We start from the raw sequence: 16,939 nt of genomic DNA on the forward strand, positions 1-16,939 counted from the left end.
ACCCAATGTTAGATCATGGAAACCATGCTTATGCAAATAATAAATTAGTGCCCAAATGAAAGGCGTCCATTTAGAAACCAGGGCAACTACAACTTTTCTTCCCCATTTGTTCTTTTTACTTCTTCAGCTAAGCTTCAGCATTATTCAAAATGGGTCTGCAAAAATGTTCTCTCATAATAACTTTAAATATAATATCCACCTAGCTGGCGTACCTTATATTAATCTGAAAGTAAACAACCATTAGATGATATTTTGTAAATTACAGCCCAGCTCTGTGGCTGAAAGGACTAATTCCTTGAATATGCCCCATTTGATCCATGTTCAGTTAGGGTATGGAAAAGTGAAAGAACCAGGTGACAGTCACTGGCCAATGCCCACTTGCCCATCACAGGGATATGCAGTCTGGTCTGTTGCAATACTGAACCCTACAGGAGTGAGGCAGGTATAAAATGCAGTATTGGTCAGAATTCACACTGTCTGTAAATTAGGGAGATTAGCATATGTGTATGATGCAAGCATGCGTATCCCTAGGCAACAGTTATTGTCACAACCACCACTGGGATGGGATATCTCAGGTGTGTCCTCTTTATACGTTGGCTGGTTCCCTAAGCTTGACTCTCATGGCACTAGGGAACAGATGAGCTTAAGACTTCTGCCCTAGCCAGGTAATGAGTGGAATATGTCTCTTGTCTTGCTAAAGGAATGTATTGATTACGTTCTATAAGTTTGTTGTATTAAACATCATTTTGATTTAACTAAAGAACAAATCCAAAAAAAGAAGAAGAAAAACTAAATACAATAAAATCTTATTATACTGGGCAAAATAAATAAAGCAGAACCTGTGTTGAGCACTTCCGTTCTTTATTCGTACCAAGAACTTCTTCAGAAAAAAAATAATGAGAAAAAACAGCAGTGTAGGTCTTATAGTTTATAGGTCGAGATTCCCCAAAGTGAGTTACTTTAATTTCTAAAGTAGTATGGATGTGTTTTCATATGCCAGTCAGACTGGTTCAGTTTCACAACCTATTGTTAGTTGAACCACTGCGAGAATATATTAAGGTGGATACATTACACAACTATTTTAAGACTATAAGTTCTGAGTATGCAGGCCACAGCAAAGAATCTTTCAAAGTGGAATCAGCTTATAGAAGGCATTTTTTGTAAAAAATAAATACTGGGTTATGAATATTTCAAACCTGCTGTAGGAATCTGTATCAAATTCTGTCTTTTAATGTTTCTTTCTGATGTTGGAACATTTGTAAAGGCCACAGAAATACCTCACTAAGAGGATTATCGGCCTCAAACAGATGCCATATGCAGACCGTCAAAAAACTCCAGCTTTACTCCATTGCATAGTGTCTACTCAGAGGCGATCTCTGCCTAACATACAAAGCTATATCAAACACAGAGCTGTTGGACATGCTACACTTAAGGAAATACCAGTCTCCCCAAACCACACGCTCCAAGGACCTAAACCTTGTCACCACAATAAACAGAACATGCTGGAGGGATAGATTCCTGTCCCAGAGACTTCCCATACTCTGTAACAAACTATCCATTCATGTCAAGCAAAGCTCCTCATTTGGCCCTCTTTAAGAAAAAATTTGACAACTGGATGGGGAATAGAAAATTCACACTGGGGATCACTTCTGTGGCACTGCTTGATGGGGGCCCAGGAAAATAATTTTCTTGGGTGGCGAAAGCCAGGGAACCTTTTTGGCTAGGCATATATAGGCCCCAGGGCCGATAGCCTAGTATCTACCCATGATACTATGTTGCCATGTATGGGATATTAGCCTGACTATCCTTAACTGATATCATGATATTTAATAATTACAAAAAATCTGTTAAAACAAACTAGTCATATTCCCCAGTAGCTTCTCTTCCTTTCTTATTGAAGTTAAGCCTATGAAACACTGCTTTGCTAAAATACAAAAATACACTGATGGTTTTCTGTAGAACTGTTTTGTTTGCCAACATATAACGTTCCTTCAAAATCCATTATTATAATTGCTGGCAGATGTATGGTTGAGAATTGTGGGCAACTAGCATTTTTTTTCTTTTAAACATAATTAGCAGATGCAAGTCACGATTTAGTCAACATACTTAAAATTGGCTTACCTTTTATAGTGCACACTGTGTCTTTACTGTGCTTATTTTATTCTGGTTATTAAATGAAGAATCTGGACTTTTGTCCTGAGGAAGTATTTGATCGACCACTTGTGTTTCCTTACCACCTTGCTGGCCCTGATCAGTAATGGCATTAGAGAGTCCCTCTAAGTAGTCACATTGCAATACCACTCATAGGACTGCACAATTCGCACTTTTGTTACAAGTGGTCATTTTGCAGCACTGGCTTATGCAGAAAAAATAATGATAAAATACCACAATAACATATCTTGTACTGCTCCATGTTTCTACTTCATTGTAAAACATCCATGTTTACAATCCCTGCTGAGAGCACTGAATACTAGTCACATTTTGCAAACATGCTTAGATATAAAGCACTGGAGATGCATTGTTAGATGTTAAAAGCAAACTTATTAATGAGAAGTAATAACTTATCATAGTGAAATATTCAGGGCAGATGGTCCATAATAATGTTTTTTTTCCCTTTTTTCTTTAAGTGACACTCAAAGATAAACTACTAGCAACATCCCCACCAGCAATGCATTCATCTCCCTGCCTTCTGTTTTTTCTTTCAGTCTCTTGATTTTGAGAGCCAGAGGTCTTACAGCTTTAGAGTGGAAGCAACAAACACCTTTATTGACCCACACTACATCCGGAAAGGACCTTTCAAAGATGTCACTACAGTGAAAGTGGAAGTGATGGATGCAGATGAGGTGCCGGTGTTTTCTCAGCCAAGTTACAACATGGTGGTATACGAAAACAGTGCCGTCGGGACTATTGTAGGGAGAGTAAGTGCCTGGGACCCAGACTCTCACAGCAGTATTATCAGGTATTTCAAACTCTCTCCTTATTCTTATGAACTTCAGTATAGCAAAACCTCTGTCACAATTAAATGCTAACAGTGCTGTGGGCAGAATATTTGCCATTATCATCCCCATCATCAATATCTTAGTTATCAGGTATCATCGTCAGAAACTTTCATTAGAGTAACCATATCATGCCAATTAAAGCAAATTTTAATAGTCATTTAATAAATGGGTAATTTCACTTTATGAGGCTGAGTCTAATATTTTGGACTTTTTTTGGTTTTTGGTTTTTGTTTTTCTACAGTGCTGTACTTTTTAAACTGAGTTTTGCACTGCTAGATGAAATTCTTTCATTAAGGAATCCAGGAAGAAAAGTTCCAGTGTCTATACTTAGACAAATCAATCAAATCCATTATTCATTACATTTAATATTTAATATATAAAAATGACTGTTATATAAGCTATCACTGCACACATTTCATTGTATGCTACAACACTGGTGTTTTTTATCAGTGGAAATCACAGCCAGTGTGCACATACAAACCAGATCAGCAGGAATTTTGTACATGTCACCTCAAGCACCAGCTAAAGCTTATTCATAGACTTATAACTATTTCTGCTTTTGTAGTGCAGAACTCCAGTTATGACATTCAATAAAATGCATTTTCAGACAAATTATCTTTAATTGAAACTGACTGTTGAACATTTGTATCAACTGATTCCTCATTTAGTGAAGTTATTAGATAACATTGTATGTAAAAAAATATAGATAGATAGCTATAGATATGTGTGTCAATGTATTTGTGTGTGTGTGTATATATATATATATATATATATATATATATATATATATATATATATATATATATATATGTAAATATGGATCTACTTCACATGGTCGACATTTCACAAAGCTGAAGACCATATGGCCGAGACCATATAATCGACTTTTGAAATGTCAGTCATGAAAAAAAGAGAAAAAACACAACAAACACTAACCGAAACATTGCTCCACCCCCCACACCCCCGGAAACGTAAATATACCAACTCCGAGATTGCACTACAGTGCGGAAGATGGAAATCTTTCCATTCTATACTGTACGGAGATGCCCGTTCCTCATAGTTGATATTTCAAAACTCGATCATATCGTCTCGGACATATGTTCTTCAGCTTTCTGAAATGTCGACCATGTGAAGGGGACCCGTAAATATATATATATATATATATATATATATATATATCTATATATATATACACATATATATGTGTGTGTAAATGTACACACACACATATCTGTATATCTATATCTATCTAAATATTTGCATATATACATATATATTGACAGGTATGCAAAATCATATAAATCTAGCTGTTGGGAACTTTGTCTTTAACCTTGTGTTTGTGAAATCTCAGATTTAGTATATATAATTAGCAGGGGTTAGGAGGTCAGGAGGCCTTGCACTTCTTCAAAAAAATGTGCTTATTGTATTTTGTTAAAGTAAAAGCTTGCAAGCACTAAGGCTGCTTCTCTGTGCATGCATTCTGATGTGTCATCATCAGCATTTTCAAAGTTTTGTTCTCGACATCCCAACTGACAATGTGTGCTTTTCTTTATTAGTGATACACCTATATATACGGATATACTTCTAATAACTGAAAGCAGACTTACCCGAAGATGACTTCACCGAAACAAGAAAACTGAACCATTAGTTTACCGAACAATCATACTACCAATGATTTTCACAGGGTAAGTATGCACTTGGCCAACATGGAACAAGGAAGCACACAGCAACATGTCAAACTCACCCAGGTGGAAGACTGCACCCCCACAACCCCCCCCCCCCCAACTAAATATACCAACTCTGCGATCACACTACAGTGGGGAAATGGTCAAATTTCCTCATGTTGGCCAAGTGCATACTTACCCTGTTAAAAACTTTGGTAGTGTGATCGTTTGGTAAAGTAACAGTTCAGTGTCCTTGTTTCAGTGACGTCATCTTCAAGTAAACCAGCTTTCAATTATTAGAAGTAGACCTATATATATATATATATATATATATATATATATATATATATATATATATATATATATATATGGGATCTGTACAGATCCTCGAGGCACTTTCTGCCGAAGCAGAAATCACCAAACATATATAACCGAAAGTGCTGTTCACCAAAACAGCACTTTCAGTTATGTATGCTGGTTATGACGGTCGCACTACTGTGCTGTTAAGGGAGAATTCCCTTTTCCCCACTGTAATGCGCCCTCAGAGTGAGAATATAAAAGTAGGGCGCTGTTGGGGGCTGTAGGGGTCTTGCCTCCCTACATAAAAGAAGATTTATTTTTTTTGTTTTTTTTTTTTTCGAACAGACTTTAATGAAAGCGCTTTTTTGGTGAAAGTGCTTTCGTTATAGTGCATTCGGTTATTGTGGAATTCAGACTATTGAACTTTCATTCAATAGTCCTAGATCCATATATATATATATATATATTATATATATATATATATATATATATATATATATATATGTGTGTGTGTGTATATATATATATATATATATATATATATATATATATATATGGTTCTACCTGACTTCGTCGACAGCGCAGAAGACCGACATCGGAATCCGGAGCTCCAGAAGATCGAAAGTGAAGAAGACCGACGCGAATCCCGAGTGGCAGAACATCGACAATGCAGAAGACCGACACGACGGATGACAACACCAACGCCGAGGATGCCGACATGGGGAAAGGCTGTGTGAGTATGCGGTAGTGACGGACGTTAGGGTGCGAGGCAGGTAAGTGTGGAGATTGACGGTCTGTGGGGATAGGGGTGGGTTAAGTGAGTTAGGGTTAGGGAGCGATAGGGGTGGGTTAAGTGAGTTAGGGTTAGGGAGCGATAGGGGTGGGTTAAGTGAGTTAGGGTTAGGGAGCGATAGGGACGGGTTAAGTGAGTTAGGGTTAGGGAGCGGGTAGGTAAGTGTGCGATAGTGACGGACCTTAGGGTTAGGGTAAGGTTTAGTGTGGGCTTGTAAGGATTTTGGTGTGCTTGTGTTGTGTGTGTGGTTTGTGGAATGGGGATGTGTTTTGTTTTCAATTGTTATTGTGGTGTGTGCAGTGTATGGGGTTTCGTGTTTGTGTACCGTCGGTTATTTCGTTGTCGGTTATGTGTGGTTTCGTGTTTATGGACTGTCGAATATGTGGTGTCGGTGATGTGGTTGTCGGTGTTGTGTGGTTTCGACTATGTCAGGTAGAACCATATATATATATATGTATATATATGGTTCTACCTCACTTAAACGACACGCCGGAACATTGACACGGAAATCGCGAGCCCCAGAAGATCAATAGCTCAGAAGACTGACGCGACGGGACCCAGAAGATCGACAGTGCAGAAGACCGACCCGACGGATGAAAGCACCGACGCCGAGGATGCGGACATGGGAAAAGGCTGTGTAAGTATGCGGTAGTGACAGACGTTAGGGTGCGAGTAAGGTAAGTGTGGATATTGATGGTCTGTGGGGATAGGGGTGGGTTAAGTGAGTTAGGGTTAGGGAGCGGGTCAGGTAAGTGTGCGGTAGTGATTGTGTTTGGGTTAGGGGCGGGATAAGTGAGTTAGGGTTAGGGAGCGGGCCAGGTAAGTGTGCGGTAGTGACGGACCTTAGGGTTAGGGTTTGGGTCAGGGTTGTAGGTAGTTGTGTATGTGAGGTTTAGCGTGGGTTTGTAGAGATTTTGGTGTGCTTGTGTTGTGTATGTGGTTTTTGGACGTGGAATGTGTTTTGTTTGTTGATTGTGGTGTGTGAAGTGTATGAGGTTTCGTGTTTGTGTACCGTCAGTTATTTCGTTGTCGGGCATGTGGGATTTCGTGTTTTTGTACTGTCGGTTATGTGGTTTCGGTGATTGCGTTGTCGGTGTTTTGGTGTTTCGTTTATGTGAGGTAGAACCATATATATATATATATATATATATATATATATATATATATATATATATACATGTATACACATAATGTATATACATAGATATAGATATGCACACACACACACATATATATGTTTCATAAATATAAAAGGAAGCTTTCACCAAATGTAGGAAACCATTTTCTCATGTATGTAAAAACGCAGAAGCAGATAACAGTTGGAAAAGAAGTGGGTACTATAAGTATTTGAGAGAGAGAGGGGTGAATCTCATGATTGAATTCAGATAGACCCTGCTAAACAGAGAAAGTATAAGGTCAGTACACTGAGGCCTGTGGCAATCTGCGGTGGTGGTGCTGCAGTAGCATTGTCGCCTCAGAGTAAGACGTTGTCGTGTTCGATTCTCAGCTAGAGTGTCTTCTGTGTGGAGACATGCGTGAATGGGCGTACCTTCGCTGAAGGTTGTGCGTCAGGGCCAGCAACTCGGTACATAAAAATCTACTGCCAATCATTAGCAGACCGGAGTTCCGCTGTGGTGTCCCCTAACCGGGAAAAGCCGAAAGACACAACAACAACAACAACACTGAGGCCTGCGGCCATAGTGAGAGACTCAGCTTCAGCTGAAAAGAACTTGTAAAGGTTAATTTAAGCCTAAAGCAACTTTTTTGTATATTTTCAGTTTACACCCTTAGCTCCTTATGACATGCAGACCTTTTTTGGGCCTGGCTTCTTTAACTAAGTGATGTACCAGTTAATATTAGGAAGTATTAGAAAGGGCAAGGACTAGTTAACAAATGACACTAAGATTATTAATCTGCAAAACGTTGCAGTAGAGAAATGAATCGCTGTTTGATACTTATTATTCCCATTTTTATATTAAGTTTATATTTTCGTAACTGAGAGTGATACTGTTTAGGGGGTATGGCGTGAAATGCCACTGTGAAAGACAAGAAAATTCATTCTCAATGTCCATTTATTTCTCACTGTACTGGAGATATCTCTAGTTGTTTGTTAGTAACTGTAAAAATAAACAGTATTTCATATGTAATAATAAAATATCACACGAACCATCAAGGCCAATTGAGTCCAGTTATAAAGAGTTAACATGAACACTTTTATTAAAACAAAAAAAACAAGAATAAATTTTCTATCCTAATAATAGCCGAGGGGCTAGAAAACATATTCTTGTTTTTTTGTTTTAATAAAAGTGTTCGTGTTAACTCTTTATAATTGGACTCAACTGGCCTTGGTGGTTCGTGTGGTATTTTATTGTCTTCTTCTATCGTTAGTGGCTTTTCACAGTATTTCATATCTACTTAATTCATCAGAAGTGACTTACAAATGATTGTATTGTATCGCTGAAACCATCAATGTTGAAGAAAACTGTCATTGATATTTGCACTGTAAACTGTACATCCTGAGAAAAATTCAGAGTTACTTATATTGCTAATATTGCAATTAAACATACGTTTTCATATCTCTGCAAATATCTCAATAAACACATACTGAGAGAAGTACTTCTTGTTGTCATGTGAAAGCTTATATCTGGTTAACAAAAGGGTTCTAAAAATATATGTCTAGGCTGTGCAGTTTCCAAGATATTTTGATACCAGGGGTTATATAGTGAACAGACATATTGATAAAAATTAATTAAAGTGGCAATTATGTTTGAATGCCACTGGTTTAAATGACGCATGTTCTATAGCCCCCATTTTAAAGTTAAAAAGATCGTATGTTTACCAGCGTGTACTCTAGGTTATGTTGTATGATTTGCTTTAAACAATTATGGACCCACAGGTTTTTTAACTAGTTGATTATGTAAGCAGATTTTATTGGCTGGTTTTAATTAATTAATTAATTGTGGTTAATTTAAATATTCAGTGAGTTTTAACTGTGTCATTCTGATTAAGTTCCTACTTTTGTGTACAAAAGCACTTAATAAGTTGTAGTTTTTCCTTAATTTGGGGTGTATCGTTGTCTGTCTAACTGCCAACATGCAAGATTTACAGTTTGGTTGTTTTTATTATCCTGAAATCTTGTTCATGTTTATAATCTCATTTGGTTTGTGCACAGTGGAGGCATGGCTTTGGGCAACAGACATAATTCCTTTGATCTGCAGCAAGCAGTGGGTGAGCTGATCTTACTTTTCAGCAGGTCAGTCAACAAATTTGGAGTAATGAAACCCAGTTGGTCTCTCAGCGTTCATATAAGGATGCTGTCATTTGCAGTGGAGACAGCTTTGGGTGTCCTCTCACTCAGCCCACTCATGGAGTTTCAAATGGAATCACTGCAACAAATAATTTTAATTTTTATTCATGGAACTCTAACAATTTTGAACTGGAAACCCCTCAGAATAGATAAAGTGTTCCAGGAAACCAAGGGTCTCTTCATGAACAACTGGCCATTTTTGATAAAAAAACTCTATTCATGTAAAAAATTACAATTAGAAATCAGGTGTTTACTAAAAATACAGCTAACAATCAGGTCCCTAGGGGGCTGAGATGATGGAAGTAACCTAAAGGTGTGCAAAAAGGGTTCAGTTACTATTCCAGAACGTTTGGACATTCTCAACAAGGCAAGTGTTGAAATATTGCTTATGGTTAAATATAATGATAAGCAGATAGACTCCTTATCCAATGATTTAGACTCCTTATCCAATGACTTAGATATTCTTATCAATTGCGTCACCAAAGACAATTTATTTGAACATTATGAAACCAATTACATTAATATATTTAAGAAAGTGGATAATTTATGCAATGACATTCTGCAGTGGAAACATAACAAATTTAGTAGGGATATGATAGAATATAATAATAGTTCAGCCTACCCAAATCCCCCTCTCAATTGGAGCTACCAAACGATTGACAGTGACAATGGGCCAATTGGAATATAACAGGAAGTGACAAACACCAAATCTTCAAATGGGGCTCCTTCTAGGGCGATCCCTTTAGAACAAAGTTACGGAGATCAGAGTGGCTTCAAGACAAGGAGTATGTAAAGAAAAACTTTTACTAAGACATTTTCAAAAGACAAGGTGCCAAACTAACGAAATGTTGCAACAAGAACAACAAGAAACATTAATTCCAGTCCCAGGTGGCTTTAGAGACAATATTGTGGATGCAAACCTCACTGCCCAACCAGAACTGATAAATAATTATTTTAAAGACTATCCTATTTATTATTACACTTGCAAACCTGTCAATGTCAAAAATGCTGATTTGACCCGGTCCCCTTCAATAAACACATCACACCGAATGACATTTGATGACCTTTATTAAAACTTCCATAACATAGCATTGATTACCAAAATGTATTAATTACAACTGGACATAGTATAGTTGATTCTAAACACAGCATAAACATCCTTGTAATGTTAATCAAGACAGCGTACCTGCTCATCCTGCCCCAGTAAGCAGCATCCCTACCTTTGCTCTCTTACTTTACTTATAAACCAGCATCCAAGACTCACTTCACATCCTATTTATTGAATTACCCATCCTTTACTTATGAAGCAGTGTCCCATCTCACTTCATAAACCATTCATTGAATTACCTCCCAACCAAATAAGCAGCATCCTTACCTCCACTTGCTTACCTATTCAGAAAACTTCCTCGAGTAGTTCATTTCCTTTCTCCAAATCCTTAAAATGAACCTCCAGACACTAGGAGGGGAACAGAAGAGGGCAAGCCTGTCCCTCTTCTCTGCCAACCAGCCTGACCAGGCTATTCCCCCTCCCTCCTACCAAAATTTCTACCCAACTACCCCCCATAAAAGAGAGGGTTAAGCCAAACATCATTCGGTGTACTCATTTGTAAACCAAATCCAATCCCTGTCATCAACCCCAAAACCCTAACATACTAGTACTGAAGCATACCAGTACAGAAATGTGCCTTGATGAACCTAATTAAAATAGCATTACCTGTGACTCCCTTGTACCACACCAGAAACATCCCCTCCAGCTAAAGACATTCCTTTTCACCCCGCTTCCGTCAAGCAACTGACCAGCGCTCCCTCTATTAACTGCACTCTTTGACCTTATTGGACCACTCTGGTAACCAGGACCTGTTCTACGACTGATATAGACAAGAGCAGAACCAACCACCCTGCCAATTCCATCACCTTCCACGCTACTTCCTTCAGGCTCCAAGTACTGCTATCTGCAAAAGAAAGAACAATGTAAATTCTCTGCATACACCAATCAAACCTTAACAACATGAAACAATGTCAAAGCATGCCTCGCCCCTAAACTGCCCCTGCTAACTTGCCCTAACTCTCCCACCTCAACCTAACACTACCTTAATCACCCTACCAACTATCCCACATGATTACCTGTTAACAGGGGCTATTTATATCACAAATGCCATATACATTAGAATAAAACCAATACTAATGTTCTGTCTTGACATGTCAAGCTAAACCATTAAAGTATTTACAACAGCAACTTATGTGAACTGTAATAGTCCCCACTCCTAAGCTGAATACCCTGAAATGTGCACATAGCCACAAGACTCCCTGCCAGGGAAAGACCACAATCTTTCCCATCTCACCCGGACCCCTATAGAGACAACTGGTCCCCTTTACTCAGCCATCGATTGATCCACTAACTGTTGCCACTCTGCACCTCTACCTCCTGTGACCCCTTTGCAATCTGCAAACAAAGAAAACTAACTGCTCTTGCTACACAAAATGTGACCATCTTAGTCACTGCCAAGACCTACCTCCATGTCCCTAACTAATTGTAGTTACCTCCTCATGACCATTGGAACTGCCTTACCATGCTCCCACACCTGTCAACTAACAGAATATCATCAAAATTGCCTTCCAGTGACCACAACTGAACCTAGGCCCACAACCTCAGCACCTCCCTCAATATTACAACCACCCCGAGTACAGAATAACTTAAATTTATCAGCATGCTGTTTACCACACTTCAACCCAGCCTCCCCCCGCAGCATACCATATCTTCCAAATAAAATTGCACAATAACCATAACTGAAACATTGATAAATAACCGACTTAAGGGCCCTAAACCATTAACCTAATAACCTCCTATGGCTCCAATGAAATCAAATTACCTGCAACCTCTTGTGAGTCACTCTATCACCCCGGAACTTCCACCCCTACAGGTTCCAGTACCTTTGAAATACAATTCTGTAGCTCGCTATGCACTCATGTGTGGCCTCATTGCACACCGCTCTAGTGACTGGAACATCCACTGCAACAACCTGCCTCTACCGTCGGCAAGCTCACTGCATAACACTCCAACAGCTGAAACAAAAATCAAAGCACCTCATCTGCAAAGAAAAAGACAAATGTAAATCCTCTGAAATGTATTAGTGAAGGTTCCCCCTTTACCCATTTGTTCAATATTAGAGAGGTAACATCCCTTGTACCTCCACTGTTGGCAAGCTCACTGCATAACACCGCAGCAGCTGAAATAACCATCACAGCACCTCATCTGCAAAGAAAAAGACAAACGTAAATCCATTGAAATGTATTAGTGAAGGTTCCACCTTTACCCATTTGTTGAATATTATAAAGGTAAAACCCCTTATCTTGACACTGGAAAGGGAAACAGAGCAACGAAATTGTAAACCACTCCCTACCTCTGATAATACAGCAGATCACAGTGCCTGTGACGGCATCCATGTTAAAGGAAAGGCTTACTTCACCTAACACCCCAGTAACCCTGCCAGACATCCAACCCCCATAACAATGCCAGATTTCCAACGTATCTCAGTTGAGAATGAGAAGTGAGCTCAGAGCAGCAGCACTCACTGTCATGGAAAAGCTACCGTCTTCCCCAACCACATAAAAACTCCAGGCCCTCTGGTCTAGTCAACAAAATAAATATTTTCTAAAAGTGCAATCCCCCCTCCCCCCCCACCCATACCACCAATAAAAATGCTCCTCAACAGCACAAAGCTGCATCTCCAGCCAGTTCTGTTGTATGCCGTACTCCCTTCAATATAATATTTTGGTTCCAGCATGCATACTTTGATAAGCATGTATCCACAGCAGATATAAAGTGAGCTGATGCGACTTGCAATAGTTACAAAAAAATGCCTATGAGCATCTGGATTTGTCTGGCCATGAGTTCTGAATAGTGACCATCTAACCTCCAACCATTATCTCTCCTGAGCTATGCAAAATCAAGTTTCTAGCTCACAGAGCACCCATGTCCCTATCTCCGGACACCTAATTGTTATTGCAGATACAAAAACAAAGAGATCGAGATAAATTTATTTTCAGTGTAGTATCATTCATTACACAGAAAACTTAACATGTATTTTATAAATAGCAATAAAGTATTTTTTTTAATACCTTGTAAACAATTTAAAATGCAGAAATAATCCCATTTTGCATTGCCTCCTGTGTGGAGTCTGCATGTCCTCCTTGTGGTCGAGTGGGCATTCGAAAGATATGCTTTGAATGCGCGTGCCTTCTTTGAAGGCTGGGCATCGGGCTGGCAACTCGACACAATAAAAAACAACTGCCAATCATTAGCAGACTGGAGTTCCGCTGTGGCGACCCCTAACCGGGAAAAGCTGAAAGACAAACAACAACAACAACTCTTCAAGAAAAATCTTGATGATTGGATGGGAAATAGGAAATTCACCCCGGGGATCACCTCTGTGGCTCTGCTCGACATTGGCACAGGAAAATAATTTTCTTGGGTGGCAAAAGCCAGGGTACCTTTTTGGCTGGGCTTGTATAGGCCCCAGGGCCAATAGCCTAGTACCTACCTATGAACCCATGAGAGCTCGGGGCGCTACTGTGCATGCGCAGCACAGAACATCACTCACGGCTGCAGCTAAGCCCATGAAACAGGCAGCAGACCTCCCTACTGGGCTGCAGACCAACTGTTAGGAGCCCCAAGAATAGATTTAAGGCCCTCACTCCACAACGACCAACAAACAGCAACAAAACCACTGAATTACAGTACATGTCAACCGGCCATTCCACCAAACTCTCCTCAGCAGTCTCCCATCTCAGAAGTCACACACAACATATTCAAGGTATCTGTACAAATCTGCACAATAATATGACACAACCCCTCTAGCATACTGGTCACCACTGATCTGCCCCATGAAAGCCCCAAAAGACTGCACTGCTGTGTGCTCCATGTCCCAGCTACACCACCCTCAACAACAAAGCCTAGCAACAGGAAACAACATGATTGACAGCAAACTGACCCCAAAACAGCACGGCCTTAATAATAATCAATCTACACAAAGAAATCAAAGCATATAAAATGAAATTGTTAGAAGGCTGGTCTACCAACCCCGAACATTACTACTCACTATTAAATGTCTCCAATCACCACCCAGACTCAGAACAGCCAACCACCATTAAGTTAACCCACAAACAACCTGATGCCACCAACAAATTTAAACCATGACCCACCTGGAAAAAAAATAAAAGTTAGGAAAGCGGTAATCCGACCACATATGGAAAGCCCAAGCAACAATTGCATGCCTGCAGGACCGCAAACAAAACCAATGGACATGAAAACACCACAGAGGCACCCAATGAACTTGGGCAGTGAGCAGCAACCATCTACATAAATAACATAAAATGAAAACATGACCAAACAAGCCTCCAGCATTGCAACTCATACCCGAACAACCAACACGAACTCTAACCAGAGACTGACCATGACCCTAAACCATCAACGGCAAGAAAAGTATCCTTTACATTTTGAAAGCACGACCTTGCTCCATTTTTATTTATTTATATTTTTTTTATTTTTATTTTTTACTAGGGCCACACTGCACATGTGCAGCACTGTCATTCTGACCAGCTCAAAGCAGCTACAGACATAGAAAATTACCTCAGGAAAAACAGGCACGGCAGACCACACCACCAATAAATCCCAAACCGGATTGCAAGTGCCAGAAAAACAAAGTTCCTCAATAAAGGAGATGATCCAAACCCCACCAACGATAGTGGGACCTATACTTTGCTCATACAGCCCAGGGCAGAAAAGTAATCACCAAGGTAAACCCCCGATCGCTCACTAACATATCAGCTACTAAAATGACATTATAATGCGATCATACAACAAATCTTCAGAGGATAAAATATTACACCTACTTCGTGTCTAGTACACTCAAGCTGAGATCTGAAGAAAAGTATCCGAGTTACCTACTGTTAAAAGTTTGTGTTCTTAAATCTGTTTCAAACACTGAAATGCATCTATGAAATACTAAAAGCCTTGAATTCTAATGAGGAATATTGCATCCCTCATTCACATGCAATTGTAGCTATTCCTGTATATTTTAACCTGAATCAAACCAGAACTTGCAGCCCAACAACAGCAAAGAAAATGAAGACCCGATCCCAGAATAAACTCTGCTTCCCACACACCACCAACATGTACGACCAACCCAGCTGTAATGCACTGGCCAAGACTGCCCTCTTTGAACTTGCCAGGACCCAAAAAGCTGGCCAACATGATCAATATTGTGAGGTCCTGTAAAACTGCACTGTTGAGAAGTGAAATTTTATTTTATTGTTTTTTTTTTTATTTGACCCTGATCTTGTTGAGTTTTGTCTGTTTTGTTGAGAATCAGAAGCGCAAACCCATCCACATCAGCATACATCTTTAAGTTGAGATGCATATTTCCTTATTCATACTCAGAAATGCATGCACAGATAGACGGCTGCCAGTGGCCAACTACTATACTGCTTAACCAAAGCCCGCAAAAGATGCTTGTACCTCTTTCAGAACCAGCCCAAGAGAAACCTCACTACAGCCTACCTCAACAGCCACCAGAAAGTAAAAAGAAAAAAGAATATAGCAGAGCTTCTCACCCCAAGGTGTTACAACTGCCTGATGAAAGCTTGGAAACTGAGGTAACACTACATACCAATGAAGTAAAATGGCTGCAAGCATTTAAACATATTCTTAAATGTAGCTAACTTTGGTAATAAGTGCTCTACCACTTTATATAAATATATATATAGATTCACTTCATAACGCTGAAACCAAAACACTGAAACTTCAACATCTTGAAAACTCAAAACACTGAAAACACATATCATACATATACTGACTTTAAACAACATAAATCATAGCACATTCCACCAAGTGTAAGTGGGGGGGCAAGCCCCCATACGCCCATCACACCCCTTGCTACTTATATATATCAACTCCAAGATTGTACTTCACTACATTAAGTGCAATCTTGGAGTTGATATATTTAAGTAGCAGTGGGTGTGGGGGGTGCAGGGGGGCATGCCCCACTTCTTACACTTGGTGGAAAGTGCTATGCTTTATGTTTAAACTCAGTATATGTATGATATGTGTTTTCAGTGTTTTGAGTTTTCATTGTTATGAAGTGAATACATATATATATATATATATATATATATATATATATATATATATATAAACACACACACACACACACACACACATATATATATATATATATATATATATATATAAAATGTATGTATTTATTTATTTAACTTTTGAAATACTATTGTTATTATATTACCTCATTTGTTATTTATCTGTACGCGTATTCTTAAATGTAGCTGACTTCGGTAATAAGTGCTCTGCCACTGTATGTATATATATATATATATATATATATATATATATATATATATATATATATATTTATATAGAGATATATATATATTTTATGTCATCTTCTTCGCTCTCTTTCTCTCTCTCTCTCTCTATATATATATATATATATATATATATATATATTATTTATTTAATTTTTGAAATACTATTGTTATTATATTACCTCCTTTGTTATTTATCTGTAGGCTAGAGCCAATCCATAGACCTGCCTACAAGCCTGAACACCTATCCCCCCACAGCTCTGCTCATCTTATAAGCAACCAACTCAGAGACTAAAACAATAAGAAAGAGAGGGGAGAGAGAGAGAGAGTGAAAGAGAGATGTTTTTATATATATATATATATATATATATATATATATATATATATATATATATATATTGTCAAAGGAAAAACAACTTCAAAAAGATCAACACACGGCAGGTTCAGGTTAAGGCACTTCAATCTTGCAGCAAGGAGACAAATACGTGCTAATACA

At 38.8% G+C, this 16,939-nt stretch overlaps 1 protein-coding gene across 3 annotated transcripts in view; it reads left to right on the forward strand.

Annotated features, from left to right (window-relative positions):
• Positions 1-16,939, forward strand: part of LOC122790299 (cadherin-24-like) — a 2,600,514-nt gene that overhangs the window by 2,221,249 nt on the left and 362,326 nt on the right. For all 3 annotated transcript variants that reach the window (XM_044057804.1, XM_044057803.1, XM_044057805.1), the window contains one exon: positions 2,706-2,959. In XM_044057804.1, coding sequence (XP_043913739.1) covers positions 2,706-2,959 — 254 coding nt within the window. The remainder of the gene's footprint in view (positions 1-2,705; positions 2,960-16,939) is intronic.

Source organism: Protopterus annectens, chromosome 16.part0 (genome assembly GCF_019279795.1).
Source record: "Protopterus annectens isolate FY-2018-M chromosome 16.part0, PAN1.0, whole genome shotgun sequence".
NCBI classification, from domain to species: Eukaryota; Metazoa; Chordata; order Ceratodontiformes; family Protopteridae; genus Protopterus; species Protopterus annectens.